Source organism: Gymnogyps californianus, chromosome 11 (assembly GCF_018139145.2).
Source record: "Gymnogyps californianus isolate 813 chromosome 11, ASM1813914v2, whole genome shotgun sequence".
In the NCBI taxonomy this organism is placed as follows: Eukaryota; Metazoa; Chordata; class Aves; order Accipitriformes; family Cathartidae; genus Gymnogyps; species Gymnogyps californianus.
The window spans coordinates 12,966,768-12,985,142 of record NC_059481.1 but is presented as its reverse complement, the minus strand read 5'-3'; the positions used below and the strand labels follow the sequence as shown (position 1 = coordinate 12,985,142).

The 18,375-nt window shown below is 35.9% G+C and overlaps 1 protein-coding gene across 1 annotated transcript in view; it reads right to left on the bottom strand.

Annotated features, from left to right (window-relative positions):
* Positions 1–3,017: 3,017 nt before the first annotated feature.
* The window catches only part of TRPM7 (transient receptor potential cation channel subfamily M member 7), a 60,133-nt gene continuing 44,775 nt past the window's right edge, over positions 3,018–18,375 (bottom strand). Inside the window, exons 24-40 of the mRNA XM_050902931.1 lie at positions 17,716–17,900; positions 16,891–17,023; positions 15,700–16,415; positions 13,530–13,606; positions 12,604–12,663; positions 11,039–11,120; positions 10,568–10,638; positions 10,023–10,060; positions 9,299–9,324; positions 8,906–8,956; positions 8,752–8,817; positions 7,829–8,112; positions 7,379–7,461; positions 6,842–7,047; positions 5,735–5,786; positions 5,537–5,643; positions 3,018–4,560 (exon numbers count right to left, since the gene is read on the bottom strand). Coding sequence (XP_050758888.1) covers positions 4,430–4,560; positions 5,537–5,643; positions 5,735–5,786; positions 6,842–7,047; positions 7,379–7,461; positions 7,829–8,112; positions 8,752–8,817; positions 8,906–8,956; positions 9,299–9,324; positions 10,023–10,060; positions 10,568–10,638; positions 11,039–11,120; positions 12,604–12,663; positions 13,530–13,606; positions 15,700–16,415; positions 16,891–17,023; positions 17,716–17,900 — 2,368 coding nt within the window. The 3' untranslated portion in view covers positions 3,018–4,429. The remainder of the gene's footprint in view (positions 4,561–5,536; positions 5,644–5,734; positions 5,787–6,841; positions 7,048–7,378; positions 7,462–7,828; positions 8,113–8,751; positions 8,818–8,905; positions 8,957–9,298; positions 9,325–10,022; positions 10,061–10,567; positions 10,639–11,038; positions 11,121–12,603; positions 12,664–13,529; positions 13,607–15,699; positions 16,416–16,890; positions 17,024–17,715; positions 17,901–18,375) is intronic.

The following is an 18,375-nucleotide window of genomic DNA, read 5'->3' as shown; positions in this document are numbered from 1 at the left end:
TTGATTTTCTTGGCAAGCTCCTGTTACTGGACTAAATATTCTCATCATCTGCTCTAAAAAACCAAATGCACAAAAATAAGTTACAACCCCCAAGGGCTTAGTAGCTACAAATTGTTCACAAGATTTATGTTTACAGTGATGTGCTAGTGCACGCAAGCACGGTATTTTCTAGAGTAATTTGATACGCTTAAATTCTGACCCCACTGTAGCTGATATGAAGGAATTGTATCTTGATTTCACTCCATTAATGACAAGCATGAGCACAGCCAACTATTTATTTAGAGCAAGAGCACCAAATAAGATATACTGTAAAACATACTGAGAACAGTAGACAGAAGGAAAGAACCAAGTAATTTTTCTTATACAGGACAGGGAACAGTGACACTGCAAACTATTTAGCAGTTGGCAGCATTAACAAGGGCTGTTTCAACTTCTAATTCTTAAAAACGTTCTTACCAAAAGTAAGAGTCCTTGCCTTCCTACAGAGGGGAACACATTAAAGAAAAGAAGGAAGATAACTTGAAGAAACACATTGAAAAGCAAGTACTATAGTCATATACAGGCTGATGGCAGCATTAAAAAGCACTTTTTGAAACCATTATTGGGAAACAATAAGTTAAATTCAATCTATAACAGATGTCATGCAGGTAGAACAACATTTGTATTGAAAAGTATAAATCACTGAAATCATTAAATATATTGTCAGTATTTTAAAAAGACTATAAATCCCTATAGCTGAATTTTACTCTTAGTACTAAAATCAGCAATGCTAACATTCATCATTCAAGAAGGCAAAAGCATATGCTTATTCCTACTTCTTGTGGAATCCAAATCAAGACCTTGATTTACTATTTTAACATAACATGATACACAAATCCACATCAGTGGTACCTACTGCAAGCTCAGGGGCTGAGAGTTAACTTACCATTTCTCTCACCACAAAATGGATTACTTGCAAGGAAAAGTGTTCATTGGAAAAAGAAAGATTAAATTATCAGAAGTCTTTTCAGAAGCACTGTTATATTTTAAAAAAATGTATTTTTTTTTCAATGGATCTTTTAGAAAACATTCAACATGAGCTGTTACTACAAAGTTTTCAGGTGTAGTCTTTTCCCCCCTCCAAATTCCTGCAGTGTTAAGTGTTGTGGCATTAAGTGAGATGCACCCACAAAGAATTAAAGTGTAGGAAATCACTGCCGCAGGCTTAAAAAACAAATGCCTCCTTTTCCGAATCACATGGCTGCTGAGCAACAGCAAGGAAATCGGCTCCCCAGGAGACTCACCTTTGCATATTTTGCCACAGTGTATTTGGGACTAGTTTTCTCTGAAATGTTTCAGCACCTAATACTGCAAGAAAGCAGTCAACAATGCTGAATTTGCTGGATTAATTAAAAGATTAAATTAGCACACTCATACATTGAGGTTTTTGCATAAAGAAATATTGATGCTGGAGGAAATTAAAGTACATTTTAGAACAGAAGTTACATAAGCAACCAACACTAGTCTACAAGTACATAAGATTCAGTTTAATCTGTTATTCAATGGTTTTTCTTCTAATGAAAATATCCTGAGGATGGTGGTAGGGAATCAAAACTATCTGTCAAGGAAAATAATGTAGCTTACCTATTTCCCTGTATGAGAGAGATTCTTTAAATACCCTCTTAGTAGGAAAGTCACTGAAGCATTTCAGATTTTCACTAAAAATAATTAGAGAAGGTTTGAATTATATTCCTGTATTTAAAAACTAGGTTCTAACAAGATATGCTGATACTTTGTTTTTGGATAGTTAACAGAAGTTCCAGTGCTGCTTCTACTTTCCTCCTCTTCAGTAATCTAAACGAAATTTAAAAGCTAAAGGATCACAACTGTTTTCTATTCATAGAGCACCACAAGAGTGATAACGTTTCACCAGAGGAGTGACACTTGATGTTCTCAACCAAGTTAAATTACATGGGATAATCTTCATGTTCCTACAGCCTGACATCAATAGGACATAGTACTATCCTAACATGGTCAGGCTACTTCTTCAAACCAACTTTTTTTTTTTTCTTTGCCACCACACTTTTCCAATGCCTTCCCTGAAGGATACTTACATTTATGACTTTTTTTTTTTTTGCTAGTGTGAAGAAGATAATTTGTGAAAGTTGTAATTCCGCCCCCCCCCGCCCCGCCCTCAATTTAGACGTACTCTTCTCATATAATTCTAGCTGTAAGTCTCACAGAGTAAGCTAGTACTCGTGCCAGGAAGATGTACAGAAATATGTACAGTGTTAACCACTCCAAGTCTTACATACTGTACTTGTCCCTTTTGGTCTTGGAAAGGCTTCGGGCCCTAGTCACTGCAACACTGAGCAGAGGGAACACTCCTCACTATCACGCGCACCCATCACACAAAAGTCACATCTGTTTATTTTGTTAAGAAATGAGTCACAGGCAAAACTACTGAAGACAAGTATCATGGTTGTAAAAATTACTGTGCGTTGTTAAGTATTTGTCAGGAAACAAAAGTTTCCTAACTTTTACTTACAATTTTCCCAAAATTGTTTTCTTATTTCATATACTGAATTTGGTCACATTTTCACAACACCTGAGGCTCCTCTAGAAATCCTTCTCAATTTGAAGAGCCAGCCTCACTTACAGATTAACTGTTGCTGTTACTTGGCTAAGAAAATAGCATTAAAAAGGTATAAGTACATCTTGAATAACTGCCCATTACCTCACAGGAACAGAAGGGGATGCAGTCAGGCATCCAAGAAGCAGCTCCTAATTCAAAATAAACATTGTAAAGAGCTTTAAGATATTTTTGTCTCATTTACTCATTAACCCCATCACATACGTTTGTCTACTATGAGAGCTTTCACTTTTTCCCCCCCTCCTAGTTTCTGGTGTCAGCCAAAGTTAAGATACCTCAAAGGCAGACAACTGCTTTGATCCAGCATGGCAAATTCCACTTTTCCGCATAAAGAGTTACTTAAATTCACCCAAATAACCTTTCAGACTAAGACGGACAGCAGAAGTCTGTAAACAAGAATAAATTTATTTTAGATTTTTTTAAAGATTTAATGATATACAAAATGTATACAGTATTATATCCTTATAACATTTTACCTTTCCCCGTCAAACATAAAACACCATTTAAACAGCTATTGTGTTCGTGCCTTAAGTCTGTATCTATAAGATACACTACTGAATAAAAAATTTATAGAGCTATATACTGCCCTTTTAATTAAAAATTACAAATTAGTACCTATGTAACAAAAAAAAAAAAATCGCAGCATGAAACTTCAGTTGGACAACAGTTTTTTCTTGCTGAATGCTCAACAATATTTGGGACAGTTAAATTACATTTTATTGGCATGAAGGTGCATTGCAATCTCCCGTACTTTACATAATGCTAATCCAACCCTAGTCTCTCTTAAATAAGTACCACAAATAACATAACATTAAAGATGTTTTCTACACAATTTTAAATACATTTAAAAGTTATGTGTACATTCGGTTTTGATATACTGGTTTTACGAGATCTTTGGAAGGCATAACTTCTGAAGCAGTCACTATGTACGAGGAGAAGCACTTCCAACTTGTGTTCTTACAAGGCAACTTACTTGGACCAGTACATACTATTTCTTCTATTAAATATGATTATACCAGTCTATCATGGCTTTGTTACTATTTGACGGTGACTTGATAAAATTGAAATGTATAAAACAAGAAATTTCATTATGCACAATTAGGGCTCTATTCCACAAAAAAAAAAAAAACCCCAAACCCAAACCAGCTTTACAGCCATGAAGCTGAATGCTGATTCAGGAGACTCTCTCTCTCTCTGCTGGAACAGATCAAGTTCCTACCTTCAACCTCAGCCTACTGGCATCATATATACACCTCATTTGGCTCTGTCCTCTTCAAAAGGCCAGATTAAAAGACACCTGGTGAAAAAACATTAGTGGAACACTTCCAAAAACGCTCAAAGAATACTCTGGCATTACAGAGGTAGGTGCTTTCTCCTGTCTTTTGCTGATTGACAGTAAGACAGCTGCCAAACAGACAATGCTTTACCTTAAAACATCAACTACCAAAATCCTTTTGGTTGAAGGCATATTGCACACCACAGGACTACAGAGAGAAAATCCTCCACTAAACCAAAACAAAATAAAAAATAAACCTTCTGCTAAAAAGCCCCTTTAAAAATATATCTTAAATACTTGTCATTATTCCACCTTCAAAATGATCAGCCACCAAGCTGTTCTCTGTAGATGGTTATCACAAGTTGTTAGGTCCTTAGATTATGGACCAGCCAAAATTCCACTTATAAGACAGCAATCCTTGTTTTGACATATCTTTCTTTTAATTATAGTGAAGGAAAGATAAGTGACAACTTTGTGACATTCCATGAAGTTTGGATGAAGCCACTGATTTGGTCACATCACTAGAGCATCAGACGAATAGAATTAGCTGAATCGGATTCTTTGGTGCAGCTTCCAGGCTGAATTGTCAATTCAGGGGAATCATCCTGAGGAAATATGATCTTGTCAGGTGTGTAATCATTCCTCTTCAGATCTGTACAAACAAAACGAAGTCATACCGATTACTATTTCTTGAGCTAGTAGAATCAAAGGGGCATAAAAGTCTTTCAGAGAATTGAGTATGCATATGTAGTTATAAAGAAGAATTCCTCAATACGCACTGTGTCAAAAACGGATGTTTGTACCATACATGTAATTGGAAGCCTAAAGCTCTGCTTTAAAAAGTGATGGAAACCTCAGAATTATTTCATTTACAGATATTATAGCAAGTATTGAGTCAACTTTCCATGGAAATCTGATCCTTCCATGATCTGTTTTGATGTTACCAGGAATTACAACTCAAATTTAAAATAAATAAGCTCTCTTCACGTGAGAAACAACCTGGAAGAGAAGTGTGAAACAGGCAGGAATCATGCAAGTTCCTTATGTTGTTCTTCTGGAGTCTAAAAGCCTGACACAGAGAAACAATTTCAAGGTTTGAGATGTGTAGTGTAATCCATGCAGCAAAGATATCTGGAATTGAAAGTTTTTAACAGAATGAATTTCTGCAGACCTAGACATGTTTTTAAAAACAAACAAAACAAACAACAAAAAATAAACACCACAAATAAAAAAACCCCAACACACACACACACAAAACCAACAAAAAACCCCAAAACAAACACAAGCACCATTTTGTTTAAAAAGCCTGAAGGTCTGCAATCATCTTGACCTGCTTTTCCTACTTTTTCTAGGAACCTTTATCATTTTTTTACTGTACCTTCTTAAGTCTTGATCAATCTAGTCCAAGTTCCTCAAATACTATGCATATGGATATAGAACACACAGATGTTCTTAATTACTTCATCTGGGATTTTATTTTAAAATGGCATATCATTTTAAAAGTAAAATTACAAAACTGCTGTTTATTACTTATTTCACCTTCACAGCATGACATAACTATTTCGTTACGCATTATACAACATTTCATGACATGAGTGTCGCAGAAGAAGAAATACAGCAACGCTTACCAGGAAGTTTAAGTTTCCTGCAGCAGGAATTACAGTGATGCTTCGCTCTGAAGTTTTTTATTGCATCCTCTCCCAAATTGGCCGGACCAAACACCATATCATATGACCTTAGAAATAAAATGCACATAAACATGGGTTGCATGTGTTCTCTGGTGAAAATTTTATAATACTTTTCTTCAAATCCTTCTTTAACCTTACCTTTTTTCTCCAGCTTTTATCACAGAGGGATCTGTCAAATTTTCACCAACACCTTCAGACAGCACATGAAGAAAAAGTTAACTCTGATACGTTACATAAATGCATTAATATTGAAAAGCCTTGGCATCCTTAGCTATGACTTCTCAGCTTCCTCAAGAATAAAAGCAGAAGGGGGGAAAAAAAAAACCCAACAAACAACCCAACCCAAATGATATGTGATACGCTACCCTTACAAAAATTGCTCCTAAACAAGCACTTTATACTTCTCAGATGTCTTCTACCTATTTTTACATCCGCCTGCGATTCCTAACTTTAGTTTTCACCCGCGAAAAAGAAGTTTCCTATATAGTTCTCACAGCCAGAATGCGAGACACACAATTCAGGATAAATACAGCTTACCATATTGGCATTACATAGATGTGCCAAAAAATAGAATTTTTTATGGCGCATATCGTTAGGAAAAAGATGTATATATTTATATTCCCTGTGTTGCTTAAGATTTAATGCCATATTAGAGCAAAGAAGCTGGTGAAGGGTCTAGAGCACAAGACTTACAAGGAGCGGCTGAGGGAACTAGGGTTGTTTAGCCTGGAGAAAAGGAGGCTCAGGGAGACCTTATCGCTCTCTACAACTACCTGAAAGGAGGTTGTAGTGAGGTGGGTGTTGGTCTCTTCTCCCAAGGAACAAGCAATAGGACAAGAGGAAATGGCCTCAAGTTGCGCCAGGGGAGGTTTAGATTGGATATTAGGAAAAATTTCTTCACTGAAAGGGTTGTCAAGCACTGGAACAGGCTGCCCAGGAAGTGGTGGAGTCACCATCCCTGGCCGTGTTTAAAAGACGTGTAGATGTGGTGCTTAGGGACACGGTTTAGTGGTGGACTTGGCAGTGCTAGGTTAACGGTTGGACTCGATCTTAAAGGTCCTTTCCAACCTAAATGATTCTATGATTAAATAAGATAACCATAGATTCCGATTAACTAGACCAAGATGCACTAAATAATGCTTATTTATTACAGGCATATGAATTCTTAATAAAACGCTATCACAAGAGAAACACCCACATACATCTACCTTGGCCTCAATCCCAATTTCAAAATAAGGACATTACCTTGCAGATCTAGCACCAACAATTCTCCTCTTGTATACTCATATGTCCAATGGCTGAAAGCTAGCATAACCTCCTCTAGCATGTTAGTTGGAATTATTTCATCGCCATTATTGTTGTTATATTTTCTAAACTCTCCAGTCATGCACTCTTCAACTGCAAACCACTGGCCAGCAGAGTGGCAATATAACAGGAAAACTTCCAGGAACCTAGTAAAAAGCATACTTAATGAAAATATTTCCAAAATAAATAGCAAATATATCATTACTACTAGATTTTTTTTTGATTTACTAATAATTTAAATAATTTGGAACTATTATACAAAGTCATTTATATTATCACACTAGGCTAGAATCGGTGCCAAAAGTATCAATAGAAAATACTGCCAAGGATAATTCTGCTTGACACATTCATAGTAATGTTCTGAGACATCTATCCACATATCAGTACCTTAATATATTTGATCCATCTGTTAACAACCCTGTAGGCATTCTTCTGTGTCAAAAGCACGCAACATAATGGAAGTTTAAATACGCTCACCTTGGAGAGTATGGAATGGATTTGGGCTTCATTTGATTGAAAGCAAAGGTGAGCTTCTGTGCTGCCCTCTGCTGTTGAATTTCCTACAATTCAAAGTCCGTATTTCATTAGCTGCATTATATGACGGGGAACATTAAGGAGCCAAAGAGGCAGCAGGAACAGTGTCTATTCCCCCAAGACAACAAGTGTAACAAATTACTTGCTTTTTAAATTATGTCTACATTTCAAGAGCTTGAGTTCTTTGATTAAGTAAACCATACTGGAGCAGAGTTTTTAACCCTTTAGCTCATACAGAACCCCAGACTAACTTTTTTTTTCTTTTTTTAATAAGTATATACTGGGGGCGGGGGGGGGGGGGGGGGGCGGGGGGGCGGGGAAGAGGAGCAGCGGAATTCCTGTTTAACATATAACACATGTCTATGTTTAATAATTGACAAGGATAAAACTTACTCTCAAGCACAAGTGTAACACAGTGTCCTCCTTATAAATGCTTGACCAAGTATTCACAACTTCAGGAAGAAAAGACTTGATGATATAAAGATGTCCTGATTTCAGGATATCATATTCTGACCATGTGCATACTACTTTAAGAGCCCGACGTAAACCTCCTCCCATCTCCTCTTTACTTAAAAACTCAATTTTAGCACAGAGTCCTAGTTGTGACCAGGAAGACATGCTGTTGTTCAAGATGCTGGGAGAACTTTCCTCAAGGCGATACACAGTGACTGGTTCACCTACGTTACAACACAAAAAGCAATTACTGCATTTAATTTTCCAAGTTTAAAACTAAAAGCACTGAAAACCTACAGTTTCTTAGATTTCAACATGCTGCAATATTAAGTTGTTACTAACATCCAGAATTAACAAAAAAAATTTAAAATACCCAGTGGGAAGATCCCTCTCCAACTTCTTTCATACAGCAGCAAAGTATTACAGCAGTTTTGTCCTCCTAATTAGAACTATTAATGACACTGTTCAAACAGCATTAAGAACACTGAATAAATGTTTGTTTACACTTTATACTGGTCAAGACAACTTAGAGGAATCCTTCCAGAATAGTTTGTTATAAAAACTGTTAGTACAATACTATCATCACTGTATCACCATTTCTGAGGACAACTACAACTAAATCTAGATTTCATAATCAAGTGAGCTGCCCTAGAAAAGGTGTCATACTCATTTATATTTTTGAGTGTTGCAAGACAGACACTAGACTTCTTTTAATTCACTAAGACTTTAGTTTCACACTTGCTGTGAGCAAGTGTGAAATTTGGCTTGATCGTTCTATATTAGAAAGAGTCTGTACACGGTTTACTTTTGTTTTCTTCCCCAAAAGACCATAGTGAACCAGCAACAAGCAGTACAATCCTTACCTCTTGGAGGCACAGGAGTGAATGGAATGCTCTGTGATAATCTCATCAAGTTATTTCTTTCTACAGCTAGAGGAAAATTACAGCATTTGTTAAAGTTTAAGGATCTAATAAGCGTCATTAAAAACATGAACATTAGTTCATAAGAGGGACTGACCTGAGTAATAGTAATTGATATCCATGATAGGCTTGAAAGGAGAAGCAATGCCTGAAAGAGATTAAAACAAACAAACAAACCTGTTTGCTACCTGTATTGTGTATTAAAATTACCACATGCAAAGAACACTTGCCAAGTAACTAGAGTTTGAAAAGGATTTGCTGTGCAGAAAATTAAGTATTATGCTTAGCTCTTCAGTACCTCAGGAGGAAAAAAATTCAAAACATTGTAATGCTCAATGGTAGGCTATTTATTAAAAAAAAAATTAAAAATCACACTATTATGTGTCCATTAAGATCCAAATTATCAGTAGTTAAACACATTCTCATACAAGACCCAAACAGTTGCTTATATGAAAAGCTCCCAGCTTGTTTATAGCGGAAACAAACTTACCATTCAATGCATCTTCTTCAGATGGCCTGCAAAATGCCACAAAACCAACAGTCATTGCCTCTTAAAAACTTACTTTGTATTCACTGGTTTTGATACATCATCCTAGGTCACCTTGTTAACCTCACAGTACCGCTTTTATCCTATTTTTCAAGGGCAGTACAGGCTTCTTAATTACAAAACAGTAATGGAAGGCTGTTAAGTAATCTCATGTTTTTAGAGCTACACTCTAAATACCACCAAGTCACGCACAACATTATGTAAAGTTTGCATCACAAGAGCTCATTCCCACAGAGGTGCTTTAATTAAAACTTGTTCACAACAGCTTACCCTTCTGTTATCAGATTAATAAGGTAATGGCTTTAACAGTTAACTCAGGGGATAATTGTTAACAAGAGCAACGTCTGCACAATTTCAGAGAAGGTTTACAGTTTGAAAGGTTGGGTAAAGACCTTTACCAGGAAGCTAGCTCCTTAATAAGTGTCAACACAGTCATTTTCATTTAAGGGCATGTTTTGCCCTCTGACATGTGACCCCATTAATCTAAATAGAACCTGTCAAAGCATTCCAGTGAACACATTCAGTTATTTATTAGAAAAAACCCTTAAACCTTGTTTTTTCATTAAATGCAACTGAATACCACTATAGCCAAAGACAACAACTAAAAAGAAAACCAAATCAAAATACAGAGTAATGAAATTGCTCCATTAGTAGAAAGCTTACTTACATTTGGCTGCTATTTGAAGGTCTACCTTGTAACCAATCCTTTAAAACAAAGAAGAGGAAAACCAAAAAAGGTTTCATTTTTGTGTGGAAAGCATAGTATATTTAATTGGAGGTCGGGTGGTAATGTGTTTTAAGATCTTGCAGTACAGCCTGTTTATCAGAAATACTTCACCAGGCTTGTTCTGAACTGCAGTTGAATGGAAAGACTCAAATACAACTGAGGAACGGTAACTACAATTAAAAGAATAGATAAGGCTATATATTCACTACTGTTTTATGGAGTATATAAATAATTCTTTTCTTAAACAAAAAGTTGTATTTTTTTTCCATAAACAGGAAACAGCATATGTTTTCATAGTGAGAATATGCACAGTATGTAGTAGAGAACATGCACAACTTCTTCCGTCAGACACAACAGGTCTCCTTCTGTTGCCTCCTTGAACAAATGAGTACCCAAATCAGTATTATTCTTTACACAATCTGCTTCTCCTTTATTTGTTCAGTTTCTAGTTCTGCTTAACAACAACAAAAGAGGCGGATACACACCGTCAGTAAGGCTGCTTTAGAGTCTACTTGCTGAGGGTCTTCACTCGATGCTCTTCTACTCTTGCTGTATACTACAAATGAAAGAGATTTGTAACTGGACAAAGAACGGCATGTGTAATTGTTACTTACCTATTTCCCAATAGAGTGAGCAACTAGACAGCTTAATGTGGCTCTCATAAAAAAAGCCTGATCCACAACTATCTGATCTTTGCAAGTTTCCAGCACAGTCCTGACTAGATCACTTAGATTTTTATGACTTTAGCTATCTGTGACAAATACAAGGTAACAGAATTAAGCTGGCATGACTAGAAGAACCACAATGAGACACAGGAGCAGATTCAAGTAGCACCAACAATGAAAATATTTCAAGATGCTTTAACTTTTTGTGTTTCCTTTGTATCTTCTTAGAATACACATTATCAACACAATTTAGAGATAAAATTAGGTCACCTGAAAAGACAACACACTTACCTTGTTCTGAATGGACTGCCAGAGGGTCAGTAAACCCACCGCAAGAACTAGACTGTCTTAGACCACAGTCAGTTTGAAGACCCTACCAAAAAAAAAGAAGGAAAAAAAAAAAAACCCCAAAACAAAAAACAATAAACCACGTATCATTAGTCATCATCATCATGGTTTTCAACTACTACTCTCTTGGCACACAATCTGCCCAGTTTTCTTTTCTAGAACTATCTAGGATTCTTTTTTTTTTTTTTAAACTTCTGGATGTACCTCAAATACCTTGCTGCACAAAAACGTACAAGTTGAGTGCATAATTCAGTTAAAATGCTCTTCACAGTAACCATCAGCTCTAACATTTTCAGGCGCACATTAAGACTAATGACCCATACTGAAAGAGTTCTTTAAAAGGAGAACGTTACAATAGGATACAACTACAGATATGTACATTACACTGGATCTCTACAAGCACCAAGTTCAGCTATTCTGTCACATGCCTTTGTTAGCTATCAAGTCTCACTTAAGAGCATGGCTCTGGCAGAAACTAAAGTTCAGTTTGAACCCACTGAAAATAGGAACAAAATCTAGAGAAGTCTTGCCACACAAAAATCTACAGTTTATGAATGAAATTTCCTTATGGATGTATTCCTTAATTACATACTTTCTGAATATCTACTGAGGTGGTCAGCTTTTGACAACAAAATATTTCTTATGCAAAAAAGGAGAAAGGCAGTTTCATCACAAACTAGAACTACACGTAGACTGGCATAGGGCTGGAACATTCCTCACAACCAGCCTGTTAATTCCAATGGTTACCTGAATAAAAAGTAAAAATTCAAGATTTTGAAGAGTAAAAAAACTAGAACTTAGAATGCTATGCCCTGCTTTTGATTCCAAGATTTATAAGTTAGGAAGTCGTTACCACCCTTTTTCACTCTTCCCTCTTAAAGAATACACCCACACACACACGTCTGTGTGTATGTACGTGTGTCCAAAATGTGTATTTATACACACACACGTGTGTGTGTGTAACTGTGTGTGTATATATATACACACACACACACATATATGAGAAAGACTATTTCTTTACATCTCTCAACATAAACACTTCACTGGAACACAACACAGAGAATGCACCTGCTGGAAGTGTCTTCTGAAGACCCATTTTGAGGTCTATATGCATTTCAGTGTTCAGCACACATCATCTTCATTACAATCAATGACTGTAGTGCCTACATGAAAGGTAAGAATCAAACCAGTCCCACCATTTAAGATGGGACAACTCTATTACTAAGCATCTAAGAACAGCCATACTGTCTGGAAATGCTACTGGAGTTTGCATCCCAATAGTACCAAACACTGGAACTATTTAGACCTACGTCAAGGAGACATCCAGCTCTATTTGTACAAAGGTTCAACTGTACAACTTTTTTTTTTTTTTCTTTTTTTAAATCATGACCAGGGTTTACTTACAATTAACGATACAAGAAAACAGAGTTCCTGTCTTCACTGTAAAGAATACATTCAGTATCTGGTGAAAATAATGTGTCTAATAAATGGAAACCTTCTTTACTTACTTGAAGTCTGGTTGTCTCTATGCCCTCCAATATAGCTTTTTTGAAGTCTTCCTGTTGCTCCTATGAAAAAAACCAAAGCAAATTGTAAATATTATTACCAAAAAACCCACGCCAAAAATACACCCCCACAAAAAGCTTTTTGGTCACACATCATACTTATCAGAAGGCCCAGAAGCAGCAACTCAGCAGAACACTGATATTGCAAATGGTCATAATGCAATTCTCAAGTCAGATTCTCCCCTGAATGAGGGGTAACTGCAAATGGTAACTTGTATTTACTAACTTATCTTAACAGCTACAGTGAGAAAACTAGCTTTTTCATGTATACTATAGCACTTAGAGGACAGGTTTGTTATGATTAATCACTTTCCATTTAGTTATTTTTAATATGCTTTAAGAAAATGGAAATTATACATCATTTTAGTTTATGCCAAGTTTATCAGAAAGGCCTTTTCTTCTTGGAAGCATAATGAACAATTTTTGTCACTTTTAAAAATCATATACACTATCATCTTGCTCTATAAAATATCATGTAAATCACTGAAATCTTCCTACATGCTGATCTTGAAATCTGAGTGTCAAACATTTCATTAAACACTAATTATGGGATACATAATTTTATTTTAATTCACAGTTGTAGTCATCTCAGCTTTCATAACCTCAGATCTTGTTTAATATTTCATTAGTATCATATTATGAAGCAACAGTACTTGATGTGTAGTTAAGGTTGCATGAGTTTTTGCCCTTTTTTTTTTTTTTTTTTTTTTTGAAATCATAACACAGATACACATTCCTTCCAGGCTGCATTTTGCAAGTTCTTTGATTATATTTGCTCTTAAACTTTTTCAAAACATATTGTGAAGTTACAGTTCAAAAAAAAAAAAAATTATCCCCATTAACATGTTTGACAGTCTTCCAACGCTTACCTCAATATCAGCACTTCTTTCTTTAATTTTGCTTGCTGCCTCTTTAAACCGCTGTAAATCCATGCTGTCTCTGTGACCTTTGACACAGTGAATTCAAAAAGAGTATTCAAAATCAAAGGCAACCTCCAATGTTCTGACCATGCCAATATTTTGCATAACCATAGCAAAGGGTTACGAACCATCTAAGTTCTGTGTGCCTGTTTGCACTAGAGAAGACTTTCCAAAACACACTAAAAATCAGTGTAACAAAATATTAATATGAAACTATTGCTTTTCCCGCATTAAGGCGTGGATTACCACAATTCAAAAAGTAAAATTAACATTTTAAAATTTTACTCAAGCATATGCTCCTGACCTGAAGGAACAGGGCAGCCTGAATTACAGTATTTTTATGTATGCATGACAAATGAAGGAAAAGCAGACAGTTTTTTTGAGGTAGCTTTTACAATATACCCTTCATCCTCCCAGTTGCAAGAAATACTTTTCAGAATTTTACCAAGCATGTGGCTTTATAATGAATGAAAATCTACTTGGCTTCACAATGGAAAGCTGCAGTGTATCACAAGTTTTATCAAACGTGGACAGTAAGAATGAAGAGTATGTTCTAAATGCTAGAGATGTCAGAGGACCACACACTAAAAATTTGGCTCCAGTAAAATAAGTATAGTTAGTATTCAAAGTTATTAGTGGTGAAGTATATTTAAAGATTAGATGAGTTATACAATCATTGTCCATTATTTCTGTTTAGTCTTGCTTTCTGAATTTAAAAAAGTTTTCTTTTTTTAAACTATGAGGAAATTACAGACAAATAGCTAGTGAGTGTACAAATGTGTAGATACTCTTCCTACACATACAGAAATCTAAAAATGCTAGTGCGTGTAGGTAACTTCTTAGAACTCCAAGTTTCACAGCAGTAGAATAAACTCTTGTCTAAAGATTTAAATTTTTACATCCTCAACAAACCTTTGGAAAACACTGAGACATCCCTGAACAACTGGGGCAAGACAACACCTCTGCAGGCAACCTGACAATTCCAGATTGTGATCTTCTGCTACACACTAAGCATACTTAAAGCATTATCTACTTTACAGAAATCAGTTAGTAAACCCACACCTGTGTTTTGCAATGAATCTGCCACTGTTTTACTGTTCAAATACGTAGATAACTAACCAAAAACGTGCACCTTTTTACTGTCAAGCAAAACTTGAGGGGAGGCATAATGCTGTATTTAGTAAAAGGACTTTGGAAGCTTCCAAAACAACTGCCAAAAGATATGTTAGCCTAGGCAACAGTGGAAGATCCCAGTTATAACAGCGTTTAGACACATAGTATAGGAGGATCCCTCAGCTTAACGCAGATATCACAAAGATATTTGTCCAGGATTCCATCAGCCTAAGAAGTCTTCTGTAATTACGTCAAGAAATAGACAATATTTTTGATTTATGCAATGAGAAGGTAGGAGCTTTATAATGAGCCACAAAAAGTTTGTCTACAATGCCCATACCAAGTTGAAGAGCTGCTAATTGCACAAAACTGCCATAATCAACAACTGGCTAATGTTTTTCAGAAAAATATTGTCTATGTGACAGAATTATAAAGAAATGATAATTTAAGTAAAAAAAAAATTCAAGCAACATAGGGAAATTAGAGATGTTAAAAGCAAAAAAAAGCAGAGCAAAATGGTAGAATAAAGTCACCTGCAACCGGAATACACCCAAAATACTATACAATTCTTGATAAGTCAAACCTTGTGGCTTAGATTTGGTCCACAGTTTATGAAGTAGTTCCATAAGGATGTTAGAACATAAATCTTGGTTTTGTAGTTCCATTGCATGGACATGCTGACTTTTGGAAAGTTCATCTTTAATATTCAATTTTCCATGTGAGCCGCCACAGTTGACTGTTGACATCAAGTCGCCAGTTGACAAAGAGAACTTCGTTTGGGGGCTGTTCTTCGATAAGTTGACAGAGGACTGGTGATCACATTTGTCAACTCTGCAGCTGTAGTTATCATTAGTGTCACTCTCATCATGAATAAAACCACAATTAATGTATCCTCCATTTTCAACACAAGGTTGGGTGAAAGCAAGGCAAGCAGAGCCAGAAGCAAGAGGATAAGAGCAGCTAATAATGACTTCAGGACATTCAGAATCTACTTTGTTATACTTACCCACAAATGCACCAAATTCTACATTATTATCTCCTTCTGTAGCCTTAGAGAAAACAGTCTCTTCATGCTTTGCTGAAGAATCCAGCTGACTTTTGCAACTGGGCCGAGATGGAGTGCTAACAAAAAATTTAGCTGTTGGGGATGTTACATGTGGCATGCTGTTGGATGAATTGCCTAATTTTTTACTTTTACTAATGGATTTTGAGATCTCTGCAGCCTGTATTCGTTGGCGAAGTTCTGGAGGGGAAACAGCATTTGAAAATAAGGCACTGCCTGAGGAACCTGCCTCTTGAAAGTTTATTTCTTCTCTTCGGGGAACTGGAGCTAACTCCTGACCAATTGTCTTATGTTGGACTTCTTTTTCATCACGTATAGAAATGTTACAGAGTAAAGCATTATTACTTTCAAGGCCTCCTTGCGGAAAAGAACCGAAGACATTTCCAATGCTGTGCTTTTTCCACACAGATGATCTTAGAGAGCCATCCTCAATGAGGTTTTGTGCCAAATGTTTTGAAATGCTCAATTCCCGTGTGATTTCATTATGAACCTTGCTAGCTTCTGAAGCTTTCTGTGCAGTCAGTGTTTTCAGAGTATCCACAGTTAGAGCAGAGAGATCCTGTAGGTGGCCAATCTGTGAATCTAAAGACTGTAATGACCGTTTTATGTAGTTGACACGATCACCAACTTCCTTTATCTGAATGCACATTTGTTCCACCCTAAGAAAAATGAAATTATGAAGTAGCTATGAAAGGTATTTTTCTCCATATGCAAAAGAAACATCTTTGCAACCCTTTCTCCCCATTTAATAAGGAAAAAACCTCTGAAGTTTCAAGATGGTGTACACTACACTATTGGACTGTCTTGTAATATAACATTTGTACATACTTCTGAATCACAGAATTAACATACACATCAATAGAGGGCCTACAGCACTTTTTCAAATTTATCAGTTTATTAAAAGATCATGAGAAACTAAATAATACGACTGCGTCAGCTTACTGAGTGCTGTTAAAGATCAGGAAGCGTCAATCCCATTATTAGTTTCTGCATAGCAATGGAAAGACATCATCTAAAGTTTGCATAAATACTTATGTTCTTGAGCTGCATTTTACCCCCCCTTAAAGCACATTTTAAAAACCTGCAAAAGTTCTAAGCTTCTCTATTCAGAAATTTTATTTGTAAATATTCTACCGTTCAAATGTGACTCGAATCCTCTCCTCACTTCCAGAATGAAATTTATCATCCTTTTCATTGAAATACATCTCAACACACAGCTCTTCAAAATCATGAAGTTTCTTTTGATCTTCTTCTGTCAGGAAGAGTTCTAAAGAGAGATTAAACAGTTAAGAAGATGCATATGTAGTGAAGTAGTACAGGTGCTGGAAACTGATAGCCACAACTTTACAAAGGGTGTTAAAAATAAAAAACAAAACAAAAACAACAAAAAACCACATTGCCACCTAAGACCCTTCCTCTCTCCTTGCTAGAAAAAAGTTCAAGGTCAAAGATTTCTGCTAAAATAAAAATCAAAATAGTAATTCTGAGAAGATCTGTGCACAGTATTACCATTTCTTATGCTCCTACCCTCCAATCCCTTTTTCTTTGAGGCAGAAGCTAGATTCCTTAGCTGGATTTTATCGTCTGTGGAACTTCCCCCCCGCCCCTTTTTAAATTTTCAAAGGGTTTCCAGTAAGAACAGAAGTTTCCCAGAAAGAAAAGAAATTCTTCCCACATTAACACTAACAGGAAATCTAATCTTTGTTTTTTGTTTGTTTGGTTTTGTCATGTCAGTTTGACTGGAGATTTCTAGGGGCTGTGCATTATACCCTTCATAAAAACACTGGGACTTTGAACAGAATTAGAGTCTTAATCAATATTAAAAATATGGAAAATTAAGACCTACTTTGACTTTCTTGAGAATATACATTATAACCAAGAACATAGCACTTTTCTGACAGTTTGCTTTAATCATATCAAAAAAGTTACTGCAATTTTTTGGATAATAACTGTTCATACTTGGCCCATCTGAAGTCTTGTCTGTCTTTCTTCTTTTACATATACAACAGAACAGGGAAGCCATGTGGCTAAGAATAATAAGTGGTGGAGGCAGAACAGGTTTTTCATGGTAGGCCATAATGAAATGATAGCGCTGATACTTCCACACAATGTTTGAAATTGCCTTGACTTGTAAATACACGTTGCTGAAAGGGAACAGAAAAGTATTAACACATCAAGGTGGTTTGTGGGGTGCGTGCGTGCGTGTGTGTTGGTGTTTGGATTTTTTTTATTTTTTTTTTTTAAACACTTTAATAACAATCTTGAATTCTGAAGCTAGTTAAGTAAGAGACAAAAGTACATACTTGTTTTTTATTGCAAAACTATTTTAGTGGAAGTTGGAAACACATTCAAGAAAACACCATCATCCAAAGCAAAGAGAGGGTTAAAAAATTCTCTCATGTGGTAACATCTCAGTACCTTTCCTCAGAAATAAGTTACACTGAGATCAAATTTCAAGTTTGCCAAACAAAAATAATAATTATTTCTAACTAAACCCAGATTTTTATATCAGACCACGTTAATCCTGCAGCCTGCCATTCTTCAGAGTTACTGAGCTGCTGATTCCCACAAATCAAACACTTGCAGAGAACTGTAAAAGACAATTTACTCTACTACAAT